At 40.1% G+C, this 24,407-nt stretch overlaps 2 protein-coding genes across 2 annotated transcripts in view; one reads left to right on the plus strand and one right to left on the minus strand.

The window, feature by feature from the left end:
• GCS1 (mannosyl-oligosaccharide glucosidase) overlaps nucleotides 1-22,383 on the minus strand; it is a 31,842-nt gene extending 9,459 nt beyond the window's left edge. Inside the window, 16 exon segments of the mRNA XM_074107790.1 lie at nucleotides 2,028-2,218; nucleotides 3,156-3,273; nucleotides 4,906-4,932; nucleotides 4,935-5,024; nucleotides 5,621-5,709; nucleotides 7,632-7,742; nucleotides 9,394-9,524; nucleotides 12,026-12,198; nucleotides 13,018-13,193; nucleotides 13,693-13,848; nucleotides 16,045-16,232; nucleotides 17,269-17,417; nucleotides 18,412-18,571; nucleotides 19,449-19,626; nucleotides 21,334-21,485; nucleotides 22,016-22,383. Of these exon segments, the coding sequence (XP_073963891.1) occupies nucleotides 2,028-2,218; nucleotides 3,156-3,273; nucleotides 4,906-4,932; nucleotides 4,935-5,024; nucleotides 5,621-5,709; nucleotides 7,632-7,742; nucleotides 9,394-9,524; nucleotides 12,026-12,198; nucleotides 13,018-13,193; nucleotides 13,693-13,848; nucleotides 16,045-16,232; nucleotides 17,269-17,417; nucleotides 18,412-18,571; nucleotides 19,449-19,626; nucleotides 21,334-21,485; nucleotides 22,016-22,237 (2,311 nt within the window). The 5' untranslated portion in view covers nucleotides 22,238-22,383.
• Nucleotides 22,384-22,694: 311 nt separating this feature from the next.
• The window catches only part of Chi (LIM domain-binding protein 2 Chi), a 64,639-nt gene continuing 62,926 nt past the window's right edge, over nucleotides 22,695-24,407 (plus strand). Inside the window, 1 exon segment of the mRNA XM_074108204.1 lies at nucleotides 22,695-22,816. Within this exon segment, the coding sequence (XP_073964305.1) occupies nucleotides 22,730-22,816 (87 nt within the window). The 5' untranslated portion in view covers nucleotides 22,695-22,729.

Genomic DNA, 24,407 nt, shown 5'->3' on the forward strand with positions numbered 1-24,407 from the left:
TATACAGCTTGGCAGCTTGCAGCTTGCTCGCTAATCCTGCCGTGAAGCAGCAGTGCTTGCACTGTTGTGTTTCGGCGTGGAGAGTAAGACAGCCGGTGAAATTACTGGCACGTGAGGTATCCCATCTTAGGCCTCTAGGTTGGCAACGCGTCTGCAATACCCCTGGTGTTGCAGATGTTTATGGGCGGTGGTGATCTCTTACCATCAGGAGACCCATTTGCTCGTTTGCAATCCAGTCAAATAAAAAAAAATAAAAAAAATACAGATAGTTAGAGTCCCGGGAAAGGACATAGGATAGTTTTTATCCCGGAAAATTACAAAGTTCCCGCGGGATAGCGATAACCGAATTCTCCGTGGACGGAGTCGCGGGCAACGGCTAGTTATATTCTAAAGTATTACAATATGAGAGTTAGCCGTGGTTAGGACGCCATCTTGGCTAGTGATGTGACATCGCAATAGTGACGTTACCTATTCATAACATCCTCCTTATTAGAAAAAGTTAAATTATTATAATTTGACAGCTTGAGACAGTTGACAACAATTGACTAAACTCTTAACAATAAGTTTTGACAGCAAATACTGTTTCAGTAAGTCAACGTGAGACAGTTTGTTGAACTAAGTCTCTATGCCACGGTAACGTCTCCTGAGTTACTTAGTAAAAGTATGATTTTATATATGGCTATCGTTTTTTGTCTCACTAGATGGCGCACTGTTGCTGTTTTAAGTATGGCTTTCAAAGTCTGTTATTACGGGCGTGAAAACAAAGTTTAGATTAAAATCATATTCAATACACCTTAAAACCGTACCACAAAAATATCGAGCATGTCACATTGCTGCATAGACCCCGTTTTGTTCGGAAAAAAGGGAGTGTCCGAAAGACAAAACTGTCTCAAAACACAGACATTCATTGGCCCGGAACGCATATTTGCCATAATTAATTTCAGATATTGGAAAATATTCACAAAAATATTCTAATTATAAATAAACCCGCGTAGCTCACCCAAAAACTATGAGATTTGACATTTCGGAGACCTCACGCTACACTAGCGCCTCTAGCGGCGAATTCATTCGCGATAGCCCTCATTCCTTCGTGACTCGTCTCCTAAGCATGCTACTAGTATTAATTGCAAACATTTTTCTAGCAAAGTGTATCACGATGTCTCCTGAGTTACGAGACAGAAAACATACTCTAAATCCTTCACAGTGCAATCTGCCAGGCTGTGGAATCGGCTACCGACCTCCATCAGGCAATCTCCCACCGTGGGATCTTTCAGGGAAGGCTTGAGAAGAATGTGGCTTACACCTTCTCCTTAAATATTTGAGAACATTCCTTTGTTTAATATGCTTCTATATTATATGTATTATGGTCATATATATAGTAGTTTATGTATTATATTGTTTAAAGCACTGTATAGTAGCTTCCACTATTTTAACTCTTAAACTCACTCTTTGTCGGTTTAACGTATTGCTCCTCTCCTCTCATCCACTCAAAGTGTGACTGGTAGAGATCCCTTAAAGGGATAAGTCCGCCTTTGTACAAGTATCTTAAAGTTTGTCAATTGTATTTTGTTAATTTTCTTTTGTACAATAAAGAGTTTACATACATACATACAGTAAAAAGTGAATTAAAAAATTAAAATATATTTATTTATCAACTCACAAAGGACCACATTAGATACATTTTCACAAAAGTTTGTTTACGCAAGTTTCAAACATGAAGAATCCTTTGCGAGAGACTGGAGTCTGAACTAGGGGGTACCTACTCTCACCCCAAGGACCCTTAAAATGACAATTACAAATTTACAGGCAAAAATATATCAAAATACTTGAAGTGCAATAAACTATTTTAACATACAATACAGGTATAAAAAATAGTAGATAGTTATGAATAATTGTTAGTTATTATATAAGCCCAAGAGTACATGTCGTGTGTGTGTGAATGTGTGTGTTTGCGTGGGTACATGTTTGGATGTGTGTGTTCAGTAAGGGAGCTCTTTAGCGAAAAACCCTTATAATAATGTACTTACGGACAATATTCTCTCTCAGCCTGTCATGCAGCTGTCCCGCTCTAGCGGCGTGCGGGCCGCCCGCGCGCGAATAGTGCCGCAGCGCGGAGAGAGCGAGATAGTTGATGTTGACCCACACCTGGCCGCGCCAGTAGGGGGGGTCGTGCTCCGTATTGCGCTTCATATAAAGGGGGGACGATTTTGACAGCGAACTGGAAAGTTTGAAAAATTATTTTAAATTTTTGTGTTCGTAGTTTTTCTGTAGTGTATAGACGTAAGGGGCCATCCATAAAGTATGTGACACCAATTTTGACCATTCTTACCACCCCCCGGTTCAACGGGGCAACGCGGCAAGTTATTTGACGACCGGATGGCCAAGCGGTTAGAGAACCTGACTACGAAGTTTGAGGTCCCGGGTGCGATTCCCGGCCGGGGCAGATATTTGTATTAATAATACGAATCTTTGTTCTCAGGTCTTGGATGTTTAATATGTATTTGAGTATGTATTTATCTCTATAAGTATGTTTATCCGTTGCCTAGAATCCATAGTGCAAGCTTTGCTTAGTTTGGGACTAGGTCAATTGGTGTCAAGTGTCCCATGATATTTATTATTATTATTATTTATTATTTGGGCATCTTTGCACCAGATGGGCTACCACGAATCTCGCAAATCGTAGTTCGTATCGCACCGTCCCTTTCACTCGCGCATTAAATGACGTAAGCGTCAGCGGGACGGCAACATACGAAGTTCGAATTTTGCACTTCGTGGTATAGGTCCTGGTTTGACGCTGGGCGGCTTTTTTGACTGACTGCATATTCATCTGACCTTTTTGTTATTTATTAAAAAAAAAAATAACTTTATGTATATCATTAGGTTCTTTGCCTTTTGGGCAAAATATTTTTCGCACATGTTTAATTTCCCAAGTATCAAATTTCGCCGAAGCCATATTATTTTCGGAACTCTCATAAAATAAACCTAACCTAACCTATTGTGCTCTATGAAACCATAAAAAAATAATCTGAGAAAATTGTTTGGTTACGGAGAAATTTGATAATTGGGAAATTATATATTTGGGATCGTACACAGTATTATTAATATTCATTACAGTTAAATAAATAAGTGAAGTTTTTTTAAACAGTTCATCTTACCGCAGGCCGAATTTGGACCAGAGCAGGTCGGGCTTATCCAGGTCCCGCAGGATGTATCCGAGTTTCTCGCTCTCGGGCTTCAGGACCCGCAGCAGCATCGGGAACAGCGACACGTAGCCTGCGGACAAGCCACGTCCACTGCTCTACAACTGGACTTCCATCGACCCTTAACCATTATACTATCCTTAACATTATAAATGCAAAAGTTTGTCAGTGTGTACATAGTACATTTATTTATTAAAATGCCCTAATACAACAATGCGGGAACTGCCTTTTCGCAACGTAACGTTTGACAACCTGTTTCATTTCGCAACTTTTCATGTCGCAAACTCTAAAATTGTAAATATTTCAGGACTTATTTCAGGGGCATCATGTACAACCCCTTAAGATAGGGTAGATTAGTTTTATAAAAATTCTAAAATATTTACGGTTAATATTACGGAAATGAAACAGTTTGCCAAACGTTATTCACCGAAACATTAACAATCCACTAGAATAACAATAGGGAATAAATTTTGAGATTACGATTTTGAGTTTGATTTCAATGAAATTTTTGGAAATATATAGATTTAAACAAAACCAAAACACTCACACAAATAGAGAAACATACATTAATTGCCGAAACAAAATGTAAAACGCTGCAATAAACAATAATAATAATATTACGTTATTTTGTTTCAAATAAATGTGCCATGATCCATCATGGCCACAAACTATAAAGAGAACTGACGTTGTCATTGCGGTTTGTTTACGGTTTGTGCTAGTGTGGCCCCCTGCGCAGTTTTGCGTAATATTCCCTACTAGCCTTAACCCGAGGCTTCGCCCGCATTAGAAATAGCTTAATGCCGTCTTAACTGAACTGATGTATATTATGCCCGTGGAATTTTAAAAAATATACAACGAGAACCGTTTACTTAGACGATTCTTATTGCAGGCAACGCAATAAATAAATGTCTTAAGAGTTTGGCTTGAAAAAGGTTACGGCTACAATTTGAAACGACAACGTTCGCTCTCACAACGCCATCTATTGAATTCAAATGAAGTTAACACGTCATCTTGAGAACAGAGGTACGGTACGTCACCGGACAGTGCCCTCTATGCTTGTTTTAACTTAAAATATTATCCCACGGGTACGCATTACCGAGATATCAAGTATCTCATGTTTCAATGCAGATCTTTGTCTATCTGTACGAAATACTAGTCCGTACTAGTATTTCGTACAGATAGACAAAGATCTGAATATTGTGACATCCAATAAAAATTATTGCGTATAAATCCAATTCATTGATGAAAAAAAAAATAACATTGATCAAATTTAAAATGGTGTACCTAATTGTGTAATTTGTGTTATTGTGTTAATTATTATTTGTATTCCTTTCGACGAATGTTTCGACTATTTTAATTTATTATTTCTTTTTTATATATTCTCTATTGAGTATGACATGGTTAAGTAATATATGTTTCCTGATTATTTTTGTGTAGAGCATGCCCTGCCTAGTGTAGCACTTAACCTCTCTGTTTGCGTGCCAATAAGTGGCAAAATGTGTGCGACTACTTAATATGCTAAGAACCAATTTTTACCACATTTTATGCAAATAAAAACTTTGACTTTGACTTTGACTTTGAAAAGTTTCATCGAAATGTGTTAAGCTGTTACTGCGTGATTGAGTAACAAACATCCAAACATCTTCGCAAACTTTCACATTTATAATATTAGTGAGATTTGCTAGAGTCAGTTGGATATAGTTACCTATGGCGGAGGTGACGAGCCGCGGCTCGGGGGCGCCGTGACGCTCCGCACGACGCGCGCCGCCTCGCCCGCCTGCCGGCCCGGCTGCCGGACCAACCGCACGCCGTCCGTGTGGAGGCCTGTCTCAAACAAATACATAGACTCAGAGGGTTTTGAACTAAAAGCGAAAACTAGCATTATCAAGAGTATTTACCGGCCTGGATAGTATCGACATGGAAATACCGACCCTAAGCTATTGCTATCAGGCTGGTATATATGGGATAATTATCAATGAACATAATTATCTTGGTAACTTCCAACCTTGATATTATTATCAGGCGGGTATATATGGGATAGTTATCAATAAACATAATTATCTTGGTAACTTCCAACCTTGATATTATTATCAGGCTGGTATATATGGGATAATTATCAATGAACATAATTATCTTGGTAACTTCCAACCTTGATATTATTATCAGGCTGGTATATATGGGATAATTATCAATGAACATAATTATCTTGGTAACTTCCAACCTTGATATTATTATCAGGCTGGTATATATGGGATAGTTATGAATAAACATAGTTATCTTGGTAACTTCCAACCATATTATTAACAGGCTGGTACACACAGGATATAATTATCCCATATATATACCAGCCTGATAATGAGCATAATTATCTTGATAATTGATATAATATTATCAGGGTTGTGTAATTAATTTATTCTCACCGTAATCCGCGTATGTGTGCGTGTGGGGTGACCAATGCAACTGATTCAATAAATCCTCGTCGGCCAGCTGGTCACGCGTCGCTTCGAACCTACGAATCAAACAAATAACATTATATGAGCCTATTTCACCACACTATTGATCTATGCGGCAGATATCTGCGATGCTGAGATGTAGCTTAGTGATTCAATAGCAGCCTAAAGGTGCGGTCACATGCAGTCGCTCGACGCTCGTTTCCAACGTCAAATCTGGTCACGTGACATATTGCGATAAAGCTGAAAATGCTGAGCTTTATCGCTGGGAAAAAAAACCTCTTCAATTTCGGAAAAAACAATGTTATTTTTTTTACATCGACTCCAATTTCTTTCATTTGTACCACTGCTGCGACTGCCACTAAAGGAGGTTAAGAAATTAGCTTCCAAGACCAAGATCATTCCTGCAAGCAGCCATCTTGGAGCTGCTGTTCGACGCGGCGACTTGACGCTGCTTTTTTGAGTCGCGGGAAATTTAATTGTGGTGTCGGGTTAGAATTACACCTCTCCATTTCTTCCGTGGATGTCGTAAGAGGCGACTGAGGATATAGGTTAAGGTGTATACCTTATCTTGTCGTAGGCGACCGGCTAGCAACCTTTTTTTTTATTCAACTGGATGGCAAACGAGCAAGTGGGTACGCCTGAAGGTAAGAGATCACCACCGCCCATAAACATCTGCAACACCAGGGGTATTGCAGATGTTTATGGGCGGTGGTGATACCTCAAGTGCCAGTAATTTCACCGGCTGTCTTACTCTCCTGCACTGCTGCTTCACGGCAGGATTAGCGAGCAAGATGGTGGTAGCAATCCGGGCGGACCTTGCACAAGGTCCTACCACCTGCAAAACCTGTCACTATTGTACCGTTTTTGTCAAACTTAAAACCTAAAATTGCTAAAAGTGGCTCCGAAGCGGTAACGTTTCGTGTGCTCTGACTGCCCCATTTGGGAATACAGGCGCGATCCCAGTGATAAATGTTATTTATCACTGGGATCGAGCGTCGAGCGATTTGCATGTGGCCACACCTTCATTACTGCCTTTAAATATCCCTATATTGTACTTATTTGGAAATACAAAACGGAAGTGAAATTCATACTTATAAATAGTTACCGGACTATATGTAACTAACCTGTTGCCCGCGACTCCGTCTGCGCAGAATTCGTTTAACGCTGTCCTGTACCGCGTGATATTATCCATATAGCTTATTACATTCTCTTTTCACAACGGCTAACATTTTTCGAATTCACTTCAGATTGAGGTAGTTCGAAAGTTTTTTTAAATTTGGTGATCTTTGACAGAAAAATGCCTCATTTTTTTTCTAAAGATGATACCTAATGAGTGTAAAGCAGCTTGTGAAAACATAAATACAATTGTAGCATTGAAGTTGGAAACGAGTGAAGATTATCAAGAAACGCTGTACAAAGCAATTTAAACACAGTGAAATATATAAAGCTAAAACTCACAGACGCTCTAACATCTTATTATGATTGTATTTTTATAATAATAATAATAATTTATTTATTCACTAGGATCCATCAGTTTTTAGTATTACTTATTAATATGTTAGGTACATGGTGTTAGTTAAAGTGCCTGTGTTAGTGAAACAAACAAAAATAAAGAAAATCATTACATACAAGTCATGCATATGACAATGATTCAGATCTGACATCAACCTATCTGCGAATGCCCTCAGGATGCTGTTGGCGCTCCCCTCCACCCTCTCACTAGGGATGTGCACCGCTTGCGCATGATTGATTATAATGTAGTTTTATAACCACTGACTATCACAAAAAAGTGCTGTTTGAAAATTAGCATTCATTACAATAATATACACTAGATCATGCATGCCCCGATTTTATCTAAAAAAATCGTGGTAGGCGTACGCAATATTTGGTGCGTGATTCCCACATCTGGCGGTTATTTACCCGACTGTCCGACGGTGGGTTAGGTATTTAATTCTTAAACCGGCAGTCCGGTACTGACTTGCTCGTGTCCCGTTGTAGCACGTCCGCGATGGCCGCCATAGCGTCGGCGGCGGCGTACAGCCAGCAGCGCAGGTCCACGTGCCGCTCTATACCGGACGGGTGAGACGCTCTGGAACAAATTAAACAGATTATCTACACCCACACACACACATACACATCCCAGCCTATACACGTCCCACTGCTAGGCACAGGCCTCCTCTCAGAACAAGAGGGCTTGGGCCATAGTTCCCACGCGGGCCCAGTGCGGATTGGGAACTTCGCACGTACCATTGAATCCGCTTCGCAGGTTTGTGCAGGTTTCCTCACGATGTTTTCCTTCACCGCAAAGCTCGTGGTAAATTTCAAATGTAATTCCGCACATGAATTTCGAAAAACTCAGAGGTGCGAGCCAGGGTTCGAACCCACGACCCTCTGCTTGAGAGGCGATAGGTCAAACCACTAGGCCACCATGGCTTCAAACCACTAGGCCACCATGGCTTCGTCGTGGCTTATCTACACCCATATCATAAAAATGGTTAATCATTTAATAATATTGTAAATCTGTTTAAAAAAATATACCTCCTTGAGTTTCTTGCCGGATTCTTTATAATAAATATAACAGAGGTTTTTTCCGAACCGGTGGTAGTTTTTTTTTGACATTCATAAGTGCTTGTTTTAGCCTAAATTGAATAAAGATATTTTGACTTTGACTGTGGGGCCACATGCAGTCGCTCGACGCTCGTTTCCAACGTCAAATCTGGTCACGTGACATATAGCGATAAAGCTGAAAATGTTGAGCTTTATCGCTGGGAAAAAAAAATCTCTTCAATTTCGGCAAAAACAGTGTTATTCATTTTTAGGGTTCCGAAGCCAAAACGGCAAAAACGGAACCCTTATAGTTTCGTCAAGTCCGTCTGTCTGTCTGTCTGTCTATCCGTCCGTCCGTATGTCACAGGCATTTTACTCGAAAACTACAAGATGTATATCAATGAAATTTGGAGTACAGATGTCTTGTCAAAGCCGCTATTTAGTTTTGTAGTTAAATTACAAAAATAAATATTTATAGGGGCCCCCCTATACACGTAACAGAAATAGAAAAAAAAAATTTTTTCTCGCATCAGCGTGTGGCACATAGTTCGACAGCTCTTTTGAAAAGATAGTAAGGTTTCTCAAAAACTTTTTTGATTAAGTGAAGATTTCCGGAAATAATCGCTCCCAAAGTAGCAAAAATTGTGTGCCCCCCCCCTATATCTTGTAAACCGTTTCTCCAAAAAATATGGAAAGGTAATGGTTAATAAATACTTTCAACGAAAATTGGTTTCAACATGATCGGATATACCGTTTTTGAGTTATTGCCGAAAAACTGCACTTCTCAACAAAAGGACGTAAGTGCCGTGAAGATAGATAGTGAGTGTTTTAATTGTGTTATACGCACATTACTTGTTTTATTTTAATTTACTCAAATTTCTTTTATTTGTACCACTGCCACGACTGCTACTAAATGAGATTAAGAAATCAGCTTCCAAGACCAAGACCATTCCTGTGCGAAGCCATCTCGTCGCTGCTGCTCGACGCAGCGCCTTGACGCTACTTTTTTGAGTCGCGGGAAATTCAAAATCACCTTCAAAATGGAGTCACGTGACCAGGTTTAAAGCTGCAGCTAAATATATGTGCGAAATCATATTTGAAACTTACCACGAGCTCATGGAAAACATTTTGTTTTGTTCGAATTAATTTAATTAACCTGTTCGACGAATCAATTCGACTGTATTTTTCTTTACCTAGGATAGTCATCCAGTCCAGAAGTTAGTGTTTTAGGATTCAGCTGCAACCCGTCGTCGTCTCTGCCCCGCCAGCGGTACGTGGTGGGTTCCTCGCCCTTCTGCGTGGACTGGAACCACTGGTACCACGCCTGGAACATGGGTCATATCTGAGTCATAAGGATAGCTATAAATTAAGAGGCAATACGGTAAATGTTCCGTTTTTACAAATATACTACTCAAAAGAAAATAGCCACGGAGTTTTATTGGTAAAACGAAAATACTAATAAATTAGGGATGGGCCGAAATTCGTTTTACGTACGGTTTGACAGAAATTCGGCAGCTTAAGCCGAATTTCGGTTGATTAGAAAACGTGCTAGTGGACAGTCTCATAAGGCTGTCGACGGTCAACCGTCGCCGTCGCCTGTCCATGTACTATTACGGTCATGGCATGATACGGTGTAGTGGGAAGAGACTTAAATGAAGTCAAGTTTTTCAATAAAATTAAATTTTTCACCCATACAAATAATGAATTGTCAATGTTAATGTCAAATGTTAACGGATTAAGTTGTTGGAGTAGCGGGTAATGAGGAAGTAGATAGAATGGCTAAAACGGCAGTGGCAGATGGCATGGGTGCCTATATATATATATATATTTTTTTTTTTATTTGACTGGTTGGCAAACAAGCAAGTGGGTCTCCTGATAGTAAGAGATCACCACCGCCCATAAACATCTGCAATACCCCTGTTATTGCAGATGCGTTGCCAACCTAGAGGCCTAAGATGGGATCCTCAAGTGCCAGTAATTTCACCGGCTGTCTTACTCTCCACGCCGAAACACAACAGTGCAAGCACTGCTGCTTCACGGCAGGATTAGCGAGCAAGATGGTGGTAGCAATCCGGGCGGACCATGCACAAGGTCCTACCACCTGCAAAAACCTCCTATGTAAACCATATGGTACGGAATGAGGACTATCGCGTATGAATTCGCCGCTAGAGGCGCTAGTGTAGCGTGAGGTCTCCGAAATGTCAAATCTCATAGTTTTTTGGGTGAGCTACGCGGGTTTATTTATAATTAGAATAGTTTTGTGAATATTTTGCAATATCTGAAATTAATTATGGCAAATATGCGTTCCGGGGCAATGAATGTCTGTGTTTTGAGACAGTTTTGTCTTTCGGAAACCTTTGTCCTCCCTTTTTTCCGAACAAAACGGGGACTATGGAACACTGTGGCATGCTCGATATTTTTATGGTACGGTTTTAAGGTGTATTAAATATGATTTTAATCTAAACTTTGCTTTCACGCCCGCAATAACAGACTTTGAAAGCCACACTTAAAAACCTCACGCAACAGTGCGCCATCTAGTGAGACAAAAAACGATAGCCCTCATTGATGACACTTGCGAGGAATAAGTGCTTAGATATGTGGCAAGAGTCATTCAATTTGATATCAAGAACAAAAGGTATCTGGTACAACACAATACAGAACAAAATTTTCCGGGTGCCCTGGTTTGATTTTGCCAGCCTCCCCAGGGATTGACTTGTGTGGGCGTTTCGAGTGCGGTCAGGTCATGTTCCATTGAATACATTTTTCAATATGATGAAAGTAGTTCAATCCCCAATGTGCACGGATTGTAATAAGATTGAGGATTTAGTACATTTTTTGGTGTGTGTATTGATAAGGATAGCCGTGAGAGGTGTTTGAGTGATTTGGACCTGTTCAATGGTGCAGTGAATATTATTTTGAGTTGTCCGGTATCGGAAGATGCAGTACGAATTTACAGGTTCATCAAGTACTCCTTTGCAGTCAGATAATCTGGACATCGCAATAGGAGTGTTTGATGAATGTGGACATCGAGTCTTCCAATGAGGCTGGCGCTGGCATAGTCACACAGGTGCACTTAAGCCTAAAAAAAAAATAGAAAAAAAACCGGCGAAAAGCGTGTCGGACACGCCCAAAATAGGGTTCCGTAGCCATTACGAAAAATTTAAGTAATATTTTTCTGAGGATTTCGTATTTTATACTGAATCTTCAAAGTTTAGGTATATTTTATACCTTAGGCTGCTATTTACTCATAAACTACTAGTAACTCTCAAGAAAACTTAGCCGTTATAGTTTTCCTTGAACGTTGATATACTTACTACCCATCCTGATTTTTTAATAATTTTCCACCACCGGTTTAGTTTTAGAAAGGGGGGGCGCTCGATTTTAATGAAAATTTGCACTTTAAGTTGATATTTCGCAAACATATCTTGTCGAAAAATCGTCTTAGCAAACCCTAATGGTTTTAAAAGACCTATCCAACAATACCCCCACACTATAGGGTTGGATGAGAAAAAAACACCCCCACTTTACGTCTAGGGGGTACCCTAAAATTTTTTTTTTAATTTTTTGTTGTACCATTTTCGTCGGCATAGTTTTACATATATATCCGTGCAAAATTACAGCTTTCTAGCATTGATAGTCCCTGAGCAAAGCCGCGGACGGACAGACAGACAGACAGACAGACGATGGCGAAACTATAAGGGTTCCGGTTTTGCCATTTTGGCTCCGGAACCCTAAAAACGGAGTAAGTTTCAGAATTGTATAGTTGGCGTTCCATTCGCCACTCCCTATAACCAAGTGTTTAGGCGGCGAGGTGTGTGCACAGACCTGCAGACGCGTGAACATCCGGTAGAGCGTGCGGCGCAGCGGCCAGTGCGGCTGGAACAGCTGCGGTCTCGCTCGCACCAGGTGCGCTATCGTTATCAGCAACATTGGCGGGTTGGCCGCCGCGTTGCTTTGGACTACGAACTCTTTCGGGACCCGAGCGAGCGCCTCCGCTCCTGGTGAGGAAAGAAGTTGTGGATTCATAAAACAGTAGATTGCTCAACAAGGGAGGAAAAGAACCGATATCATACGAGATACCTTGGCACCCACACACACACAAACATCACGCCTGTATTCCCAAATGGGGTAGGCAAAGCACACGAAACGTTACTGCTTCGGAGCCACTTTTAGCAATTTTAGGTTTTAAATTTTATCAAACGCCGCCGCCTACGGTATACCTTAACCTATATCCTCAGTCGCCTCTTACGACATCCACGGAAGAGATGGAGAGGTGTAATTCTAACCCGACACCACACGGGAACTTGGCACCCGAGTATAAGAATTTCGTAGTATCCTCTCTGTATTGGCGGGTAACCATATTTTATTCAGTTTTTTTCTTAGCATCTTTCTCTTGCCGAGCTGTGAAGTGTTTCGACACGAAATAATTTTATTTTTTGCATCTTTTTCCTAGCAATGTGAAGAACATCATTGTGTGTATCACGGGCAGTAAGGGGATTACGAACTCGAGTCATTAATAGACTCTCGTTCATCAAGTCAGCCGAAAGACGTCCACTGATGGACATAGGCCTCCCCCAAGGCTCTCCACTCAGACCGGAAAAAACCGACTGGAGAAAGGTTCTTAAATGGCGTCCGCGGACCGGGAGACGAGCTGTCGGTAGACCTCCAACAAAATGGAGCGACGACCTGGTTAAGATCGCGGGATCGCGGTGGATGCGAAAAGCACAAGACTCTCGTTAGTAATCCCCTTTTTACGGCCCTTAATGCACAATGTACTGTTAACGCACCGTTACGTGGCCAGTCATAAACTGAAGTACCAGGAACGCATATAACTAAGGTTCTCACCAGGATCTGTTCCCTTGGGATCCATCCTTCGACGTTGATGAGGTCGAGCCAGTGCGCCGCGATGTCCATCTGGATCTCCGGAGACCAGCGCTGCAGCAGCAGCCCGTGGATACCCTCGTCCCAGAGGAACCCTCGAGGGAAGAATGAGCTGTTGGAAGAAAGTCATATTTGTATGTTCGTACCCTATTGTCAAGGGCAGACCTCTTGAGGGGAGGTCTGATATTGTTAGATGGCACCACCGCCATCTTGGGACTTAGTTATTAAAGCTTGGCAAATTCTGTTGCGACACTCCCATGATCCGTGGAGAACGGGAGACGTAAGGCTGCTGCTGGTAGAAACCAGGTCTGCGAGGAATGTGTATGCCATAAACCAATAGAAACGCTGCATTTGTTTATCCTCGTTTCGCCGAGCTGTTTCCAGCAGGGAACTATTTTTCTCATAAAAGGATATAAAAGGATAGAGTGTATGGATTTAATTTGAAATAAACATTATTATTATAATAACTCGAAAGCAATATATTTTTACTCGGGCGGCATACTTTGAATCTCTCGCTGCGCTCACAATTTTACTTCTTCATGATACAATCTACTATTGTCCCAACAAGTCGCCAACAACCATAATAATCATCATCATCATCATGATCATACCGGGAGGGCACGGCGGTGTAGAGCGGCGCGCGCCAGTAAGGCACGGGCTCTCGCGTGTGGGGGGAGCGCACGCGGCCGGCGCCGTAGAAGTAGCCGACGCCGCCGAGCATGTTGGCGAGCGCGGCCTGCGCTATGCTTACGTCTTGCTCCGAATACCTAGAAAATATACATCATTCGGGTCTACATTTTCGTCGTCTTGTTTTTGTCCCCGAAAGTGACGGAGTAGTTTTTGTGTGGGACATAGAGTAGGGTTGCTATACGTCCCGGTACGACGGGACGTGTCCCGGTTTGAAGCATGGTGTCCCGGCCGATAAGCAAATTGTCCCGGTTTAAGAATCATAGTTTTTTAGTAGGGGGCAGGCTTGGTAAATAATAATATACCTACAATAAACACGACTAAGCTAAGAGCTAGCTGATAACGTGCATTTTCCGCTTTGTAGCGAAAAGCGTCTACGAACAGAGAACCCGACTGACGGGTTGCTGGCATAAATGACTGTGTTAAAAGTTGTTTTGTGTTTACTAAAGGACTAAACCTTTAAAGCTACTTATTCTTGTATTAAAAGTTCCTTTTTTTCTAACTTTACTACTTTTTCTTTACATGTCCCGGTCTGCGTCCCCACAGTTATGAGGCAGTTTTAATTTTTCTCTAGTTAAATATTACTTATTACTCGTAAAAGACAAATGACATATTTTTTTTTTTGTTAGTTAGAAGACATTAATAATTTCATGAAAGTCGTGGTCAGAAACAATGCAACGAAACGAATATTAAACCCATTTAACTCACTTCAAAAAACATAACCCATCGGGCAGTCGGGTAAAAAGAGATATTATTCATTCTCTGTACACTTTTTTTTTTTTTGCTTTGCTAATCAGGACATATCAGATTCGAAAGACTACTGCGCTCGAAAATAGGTGGCAAGCGCCAAATATATGTTTAGCGAGTTTGGACGTTTTTAACCGGTCGTGTGCCGCGTGCATCTTCAGGTGTGCCGCGATTGCTGCGAAATGTATGCTGCATTGATATCATGAATAGCTATTTTCATGAGAAAATATTACGAAAACAACTGACGCGCGGCGTGAGCGATTCGTACCTAAAAGGTGTCAACGAGACCCTATTAATAAGCGTCCGCTGTCTGTTATCAAACTCACTCAAACTCAAACTCACAACATTTATTGACAAGAAAACACACATACATCACAACAAAAAGCAGTAAAAACATAAATAGGGAAGAGAGGAAATAAGAGATATTGTGCTGTAGTGTGATGCCAAAAGGACTCAGCTCAGCATATGCGTAGCCCTGTAACAAGAGCTGCAGCGCTGGTTTTCAGCTGAACCCGGTGAGTGTGCACCCACGTAACCGAAACGCGTAATTATTGCGGGAAAAGAAAAAACTATAAATTATAGTAATATTACTATGGACTATCATGACAAATATAAGAGTTATAAATACCTAATAACATAATATATGCGTGAAAATTTGTAAAGAGTATTTAAAGTAAATAAAAGAGTAGCAATAAATTCAATAAGACAACAATAATAAGTAAAATAAAATTAGGGACGCCTCAAGTAGTTGGAACACTCGCCACCAACAGGTTGTTCTTTTTGATTCAAAAGATGCTTCTTAGCTTTAATTTAAATGTGTGTTTGCACATTGGTAGACGTAGAGGTGGGGCAAGTTGTTCCAAACACCTGGTGGCCGCATACTTAAAACTACCACGGAAGGCAGCTGACCCATGCTTCGGCATACACAAACTGTTATGTTATACATATTATGGGTATACTGCACGGAACCCGCTACGTGCCACTGACTCGCACTTGGCTATTTTTCACTGGAGTGCCGTGAAAATTTAATGAACGAAAAGTGTGCCGTCAAAACTGAAAGGTTGAAAAATAATAATAATAATTCAATTCGGCCCGTTTTTCTGTCAGTTTCATTTTCTTCTTAAAACTGCGACGCGCAATTGACAAGAACAAATTACGAGTGGCGTTAGAAATCAAGTAGATCTGACTTAGAAAAAAATACGAATATTTTTGAAATAACAAAGGTAATTGAAAACAAATACAATTAACTACATAACTAAACATAAAAAGGGCTGTTGGGGTTTTCAGTTATTTAATTAACACCTTTAAAATAAGTTTTTGGTAAAAAATCATTTTAAATACAAGCTTTTTTTGCTGGTAGTTGGTCAAATTTAACTTGCAAGATTTGATTACAGACAGACAGACAACGGGACAGGTGAAACTAAATAAAAGCTTGTAAAAAAGCTTTAAGTTTTTACGAAGCCCAGACCGTCACGTCACGGGCTCTTGGCCTATTACTTGTTCTTGTATAACATCTCCAACCGACTCACCCCTTCGCCTTCAACCCAAACTTCCTCTCGAACTCCTCGTCGAAGCCCCTCTTCCTGTCTTCCAGTGCCCTGGTATACCCGTCTCCCTTCAGCGCCGGCGCATGCAGGTCCTCCACGGTGTAAACCACGTCCAGGACGAAGGGGGTCTCCACCACCAGCTGGATCGGCACGAAGTTCACTTCTGCTTCCTAAAAGGATATGGTCTTTAACTTTTTCTTGTACCTCGGACAACTTTAAAACCATGAGTTTACAATACAATACAAATATGAGTTTCTATGTTTTTTTGTTAAAATTCATTAAGAGTACATTTTTTAACACATAAGTAGCTTAAATTATAATGGTTTTTTTAAGAAACTCTGCCACTGTTGTCTCTTGGACAACGTGACAGAATAACAAACACAATGACCAGGGAGCGAAACTTTGGTGCCGATGACGTCATTATGACGCAAATTCACATATAGGATGCTTTATAAATAAACAATATTGCGACACCCCACTGATTCTTAATAATGCTACAATGATGATGTAAATATTAACATAATGACAAAGACAATATGAATAAAATATTTTATTGGGTAACGTAATTCTAACAAAAAATATTTTTTCCACAAGTAAAAAAACATTAAATGAAATTTAGAAGGATTTCGAAGTATGCAGAACGCTTAAAATTCAAGAAAGTATAACATCCCGTTTTTCCAATAAATAACAATTAATATAAATTTGTTATTGTCTCCAAAAATTTTTTTAATATGACAATAACAGTCAATTATGTTTTTTATATGTATTGGCCGTCTCAACTCAAATGTCAATATATGTACACTGAAGAGGCCAATAAGTTCTTATTAGTGATGTACACATACACACAAACATCGCGCCTGTATTCCCAAATGGCGTAGGCAGAGCACACGAAACGTTACCGCTTCGGAGCCACTTTTAGCAATTTTAGGTTTCAAGTTAGACAAAAACGGTACAATAGTGACATTTTGCTAGCCTGTCGCCTACGGTATCGGTATACCTTAACCTAATCCTCAGTCGCCTCTTACGACATCAACGGAAGAAATGGAGAGGTATAATTCTAACCCGACACCACACGGGTGATGTTTGACAGTTGACACAAATTTAACCTAGATAAAAACACTGTGTGTAGCTTAACGTCATATGCCTGTCATCGGCACCAAAGTTTCGCTCCCTCACAATGACCCAACTACTAACAATAAAATATACCTTATTGTGCATCTCATCGTCAGGCCCGAGCGCCGCGATCCTCCCGAAGGTCGGGTGAGGCTCGGCCTTCAGCAGGGAATAGAACTTCTCCTTCAGGAGGTGCAGGCCCGGAGCGTGGCCTTCCGAGGAAGAGGTGTGCAGGATCTTGCCTGCCAACATATACAGGGTGGCTCATTTAGATCGGTCTGTATGGGGAAGCCTGAAACTATAAGACATACGAAGATCTGTTCTTAGGAACCATGTCATCGATTTTAGTAACAAGAAGAACTGCATTCATGTACACATCTTGGGAATCGAACTCGGGCGTTATGAAAAATAAAACTTACATTATTAAAGAACAATGAAATACAATGCATTTTATTCATTCTAGATATCGTGTTTCATACTAACATTTATTGCTTGTGACCTACCTACACTATCGATATCGAAATAGAAATAATGCAAGTTTTTTTTTTCCAAAACAACCTGGTTCGATTCCCGTACTGAGAACAAGTTTTTTTTATATGTTTGAATGCAGTTTTGCCTGTTACTAAAATCGATGACATGGTTCCTAAGAACAGATCTTCGTATGTCTTATAGTTTCAGACTTTCCCATACTGACCGATCTAACTGAGCCATCAATGAGGTATATGTTGTGTGCATTGCTCCTAAAGGGCTACCAATTAGTCCGAAACATGTCGAGCTAAAGTCGATTTAAGACGTGAGTTATCCGGTACAATATCATTTATGAGCGAGTCTCATGGTAGTTTCATGTTCACACAAAATAAATACACAATATTTTTTCACATCAGCACTTCAAACAAATTCATGCGAATATTACGTGGCTTTATTTGTACCATGTTGTATTTTTTAACATCACATGAGACCAAAGTTTTCGTTCACTCCAGCGGTTGTCGATTCTTCGACAGATATGACCAGCCCACTACCACTTCAACTTGCTTATTCTCTGAGCTATGTAGATGACTTTAGTTCTGTGTCGGAGACTACTCGTTGCGGATTCATATCCTTGCTATGGGCCAAATAAAAGCAAACAATACAATCGGTAATTTAATGCCATTCTCCTGTTACCTGCCACCTCGCCATAATATCAATAACTATCAGCTCTATCATCAAGATCTGCATTCTCCAACAACCCTAACTAACCTTTCTGCGGTACCAAGTTGATCCGGAAATTGTGGAGTTGCGGCGTATAGCCGTGCAAAGCTCCGCCCTCGAGCCAGAGGCGGGACAGAGGCGCCGCCGGCCCCAGGGACTCGTCTAGGGCTCCGTACCAGATCAGCACGAAAGGGGACGGCTTGTTGTCCTGTGGGAACATGGAATAATGTTTTTTTTAACTCTCATTCTCGTAAACTTTGTATTTGTGCTGGATGTAGGAATAAAATGACATTTCCACTTCTCATGCCGTAAAGTTTGTATTTATGCTGGATCTAGGCGACATAAAATGACTTTTTATGCTCTAGTGCATAAAGTAAAATCTTCGTCTAAGACCAAGGTAATCAGGTGTAAACAGCCACAAGCAAAGAAGTTTCTACATATTTTTTAAAATAATTTTTAAATTATATAAGCTAAAAATCAATCAAATCAATCAAAATAAATCAATAAAACTAAAAATAATTATAATAGTAATGCGTGAACAAAAGTATATAGTAAGTGACGAATTGTTTCCACTGTTGCTATTTCATTTCCTCGCCATCGAAGTGAAAAGCAGAGTGTAAAACTCGAGCATTAAACCCTCCCTCGACGTGTCTATCCATCCTCGCCGTAACGGGTCGGGTGGCTATATGAACGCCTCGGGTGAAATGGCTCATTTTATGCTCTTGTAAAAACTTCTATTGCATGACTTTGTGACAAAACATGTCACACTATAAATTGAATGTAAACCATCTTGTTTGTACCATGTTTGAGCAAATAAATGACTGATTACTATTGGAATCCGTTTCTACCAGAGATGTGTTACGAGTAATGAGTTTTTCATGAACCAATAGAATCGCTTCATTTACCTCGCCTCGCTCCGCTCAGCTGTTTCCACCAGAGATGTGCTGTACGAGGATAGGTAAATGAAGAGTTTCTATTGGTTCATACTCGTAACACATCCTCGCACTGAGCGAGTCGGGTTGGAAAGCAGCCTGAAGTCAAGAGTTCTGGGAAAAAGTACCAGGGCATCATAAGCATCAGTGAACCTTAGCGGTGACGTTGACGCGCACGGTCCAGTGCCCCCCGTGCTCGCCGCCCGGCGTCTTCACGAACGAAGTGTAGATTTGGTGGGGGGGGTCCAGTATGTGCTGCTCGCCGAACATTACACCGTCGTGGCGCAGCCAGCCGTAGGACGGCAGGTTGTCGCTTTGATCGCACCAATGTCTGAAAAACAAGTTAAGGAGATTATCACTTTTCATTTTTTTTATTATGAGATGCTCTCATAAAGCGACGAGCACGTGGATCATCTGATGGGAAATGATTCACCACACCACCCATGAATATTAACTCATGCTCGTAAACTTCGTTCTAAGATTCTACCTTTTTTAGCATAATTTTTGGCAAAATCTCGTATCGCATAACCTCTTTTGTACGAAACACATTGCATAATCTTGTTAAGCCTAACACCTCCTGTGGCATGAGTAAGGGTTTAAGTTCTGAGTGGGTTCGTATTTCTAACCTAACCTTTTTTGTTAGCAATTCGTTTCTGTGTGCCTTTTTTCTTGGGATTATAGTGCGATTGTTTTGCTATGCGAAATGACTCTTATGCCATGTTCATTTTATGCAAAGTAATTATTCTGCTAAAAAAGTTTATGCAATATGTCTAAGTTAATTTGGGAAAACGAGATTATGCCAGGTGAGGGTACCCATTTATAAGATACTGAATCCAGGGGACATAAGGGTCGATAAACTTTTCTTGTACCTTGTTGCAATGGTGACGTCCCCTGGACAACTCTTTAAAACCATAAGTTTCTATATATTTTGCGGTTAAAATTAATTGTGCATACATTTTTGCAGTAATTACAACAAGCCCATTATTTTATGCATATTTTAACCTTTTTTTAAAGAAATTCTGTCACTGTTGTCTCTTGGACAACGAGACAGTGTATGATTTATAGAGTAAATCCTCAAATATCTTAGGTACCTACATAATGTGTGAGTTAAAAACTAAGTTTTACTAGTAATGTTATAAAAGGGATTAAATTAATGCAATAAATGCGGTAGAAACGGCGCGCTCTTAAGCTAAATATTGTTGTTAAAAATAAATAAATCAATCATTCACTTTTGCACAAATTCAAATCAGACTCTCTCTCGGCTGTCTTTATAATGCTTTTGATGATTATATCCGTTGTCAATTGTTATCTCTCTTATCGCTGCATACTTGATTAAGAGATAGTGTTAATAAAGTACTTATTGTGATAAAATTATGGACACTAGTCTATTTTAGGAGTAAGCTTTCACTGAGGCGATGTGGATTAAACGCAGAGTTAGGTTTTCAATAAAAAACCTGCCAAGCGCGAGTCGGACTCGCGCAAAATGGTTCCGAAGAAATTTAACAAATAATAATGAAACTTTTTATTTCAGGCAACATAGCCCATACAATAAAAAAACAAAATGATATTAAAAACTATTTTGGTGGCAAAAAGGCATGACCCCGATGCCTCACCATCACTGAGTAACAGTAAAGTAAAAATCTTTATTTGTAAACAAAAGAATGCTACGCATACAACAAATACAGTACATACAAACTAGTACAAGTTTTAACTTTCACTGCGGCTCCACAAAAACTCAAAACAACAATAGTGGAAAAAAATATATATAAATGAAGTTTCGGGCATATGAACTTCGGGAAAATGAATTTATAACATATAACTTTCGGGCAAACAATAGATAACCTTCTAGGATACCCCAAAATACCCTACAGGTTTTTGGTTTCTATGGAACCACCTTTTTTAATGACTGTTCTTTTCATTCGTTTGATTTGAAGTTTGTTCTAGCTTGATCATCATCCAGGTAAGTCAGAATCCTACCAACCCCCCTTTGAAGCTTATGTAGTACTTCAACCCTTGACCCTTTATAGTTCAGCCTCACCTGATGCCTTTCTGTGCAACACTGGCCAGGTCGTACCACATGAGACCAAACACTGGTGACCGAGGCTCCCGGCTCTTCATGCCTAGGTAGACACCGGGTCTGTATGTGCCCCAGTACCGGTCCGGTACTGCTAGCCCTGTGTCTGATACTATCTGAAAACGTTTTAGATTGATTCAAGAAGAAGTTTTAGATTGATTGGAGGTTTGGGTCCCTCTCGGAGCCAACCTCTGACAAAGCCATTTGCATATACCACTTCTTTGATATGTCCCTTGTGTAAGGAAATGAATGAGCACCAATGAGGCTGACATGACCACCTGGAGTGTTCAGAGCCTCAACAAAAAGAAAAAATATATATTGATTCAATTTTTTTTAATATGTATTTGCATTAATAAGTAGTTACTTTATACTTCTTACTTTATTATTCTGTTTTATTAAAAAAAGATAACTTCAATTCTTTCCATTTAATTACTTTAATTTTATTTGATGATAATGATGTAAACAATTCTATAAGACTTTCTAAAAAGGAACTCATAACAAACCGAAATTCAAACTCCCAACTGCTATGCAAATATGAATATCAATCATGCTACACTGCAATAGACCGCAGCGGCACTTGTACTGGCAATTTTTTATTCAAAAACAGACGAAAAGCAAACGAAAAACATTTGCTTGAGCTACGTACCTTTTCATCGTCAAATGGCGTGTTCACTCTGGTTTCTAGGTACCCTAGGGTACCTACGTACACGGCTACGGTCAAGCAAACGAAGCCGATAACAGTTTTCCATCCTGAAAGCACTTTCAGGGTCCTATTTCCGATGACTTCGTCGCTGCTAGCTGAACTACTACTGGTAGCCGTACTACCGTGCTTATGAGCTATTTGCACAGTTTTTCTGTTTCTAACCATCTTAGATAAGTAAACAATAATCTAATCTAGTTTCATATGTGCCTAATTGACCCGGTTCCTTTAATGATTCAATATTTTTTTAGCTTTACAGTCGGCGTTCGCTCCATGCAAACGTCAATACAATACGATACGACCGAACCGACCACGACCAACGTATTTGGCACATACTTGACACGTTCGTTCAGAAAACGATATTTATTTCGTCTGGAAATTATTTATATTTAATTCTAATGAATATCAAAAATAAATCAATAAACGTTAAACCTCAGCATTAAACATTCTATTGTCTGACAATGTTTTTGCAAAAGGTTATTAATTTTTAAATAAAGTTTATGCTGACAAGTTAGAAGTTTGAAAACCTATGCGATGCCACTAGAAATTTAAAAAGTGGGTATAGGTATATTTATTTCTCATCAGTTTGGCAATAAATAACTATTAGATTCTGTTGGTGTTTATTTTCTTACATTAACAACCAGTATTAAAAAAATTAAAATGATGAAATCAGATTATGCCTTGTTGAAAAACCTTATTTTGAAGAAACGCTCAGAACTGAAATCGACTTTGAAACTGACTAAACAGGTAAGTAACTTGAAGATGGTGTTTTGTTTAAGTATTTGCGTTTCAAAAATATGATAGGTGTTTCAGACCAATGACCGCATAAACAGTTATAATTATCCTCGCACAGTGTAGGTAATTATTAATTAAACTGTCTCTTTATCTTTAATCCTTAAAATGCATGTTATTAAAAATACTAAACGAATAGATTAAGATTTTTGACAAATATATTCCAAGTGAATATTTGTAATGCTTTTTGCTTTGGTGTGCGTGTGCCTAATCTTGAATATTTTACTATGCTTTTGCCATTGATAAGTACATTGCTGAGAATTTAATAAGTACTTCGTGGTCGTGGTTAGAAGTTTCTCCAGGCGGTGAAAGCATGTAACTCAAAAATTATACTTTTTATTTTTGGCTGCTGTGTTCAAAGCGCCACCGCTAGATGTCACCACCATGCCTATCGTACGTAAGTTAATGTTATATTTATAAAGATACGCATAAGCGCCATCTAGCTTTAACTTAATATTAGAAGTGGTACGTCAGCTTGTATAAATGTGAATGTTGATTTTTTTAGTAGTAGATCTAAAAGTGTTTCTATAAAATGACGTTAAATCATGTTTATAAAACGAAAACAATCAAAAATGCAGGTAGCATCGCTACGGGCGCATATTTGCAAATGGCCGCGCCACCTGTCCGCTCGGCGGGTCGAGCAGGCGTCGGGCGCGGTCGGTAGAGCAGCGAGGGCGCGCCCCCCGGGTCCCCGAACCCCGCGCGACGCGAACCGAACCCCAGTACGATCGAGCGAGACGGGCCGGCCGTACCTGCTACCGAAGACCGTACGATGCGTCACACTACGCGGTTATGAGGCGAACGCGTCTATTTTCCTCAAATAATCAGTGAAATAATGTAAAACATCCATCAAAAAGTAAACCAGAAGCCGTCGCGGCGTCACTGTGCCCCGCTCCTCCCGCCGGCCGGCGGACGCCGCACGCGACAACGCTTCCAATAAAAAAAAACTAAAATTTCGATGTCAGTGAGCGTGAGGATTCTAGTGTCAGTGTAGTGTAGTTTTAAAATAGTTAAATGGATAAACGACGTGCAATGTTCGTATGAGGAAGAAAGGCAACCGGAACATCGTAAGTGGAGAGTTCGCTCTCAGTGTTAATTCTTGTGTCAGAGAGATGCGGGGTAGCTCGCCCCAGTACCCGGAGGTTTTAACATACGAGTGGGGAGGCCGCTGAGCGAACTACGGAGGTACGGAGGTCTATCCCTCGTATACTCAATGTTTTTTTTATCCCGAGCAGGTCTTTTTTCGAACCCCTTTTTTGTGCGGCGCATTTTTTTGGAGGGAATGTTTACGAATCGATATCTTGTAGGTTATGATAGCTTAGTGGCCGCAGATGAGTTTTAGCTCGTGTTTCGTTGATACCGCTCCGATATTCGTGTTTAAGGATGCTAAAATAAGCTCAGTAGAGCGTAATCAAGCTTTGTCAAATTCTGATTGACAAGTTATATCGCTGTTTAGAATTATCAACATTGGACCAATGTTGACATGTTGATAATTTAACGATCAATCTGAATCATTCCTAACACTTAAAACAACAACAACAAAGCG

This window comes from Choristoneura fumiferana, chromosome 26 (genome assembly GCF_025370935.1).
Source record: "Choristoneura fumiferana chromosome 26, NRCan_CFum_1, whole genome shotgun sequence".
In the NCBI taxonomy this organism is placed as follows: Eukaryota; Metazoa; Arthropoda; class Insecta; order Lepidoptera; family Tortricidae; genus Choristoneura; species Choristoneura fumiferana.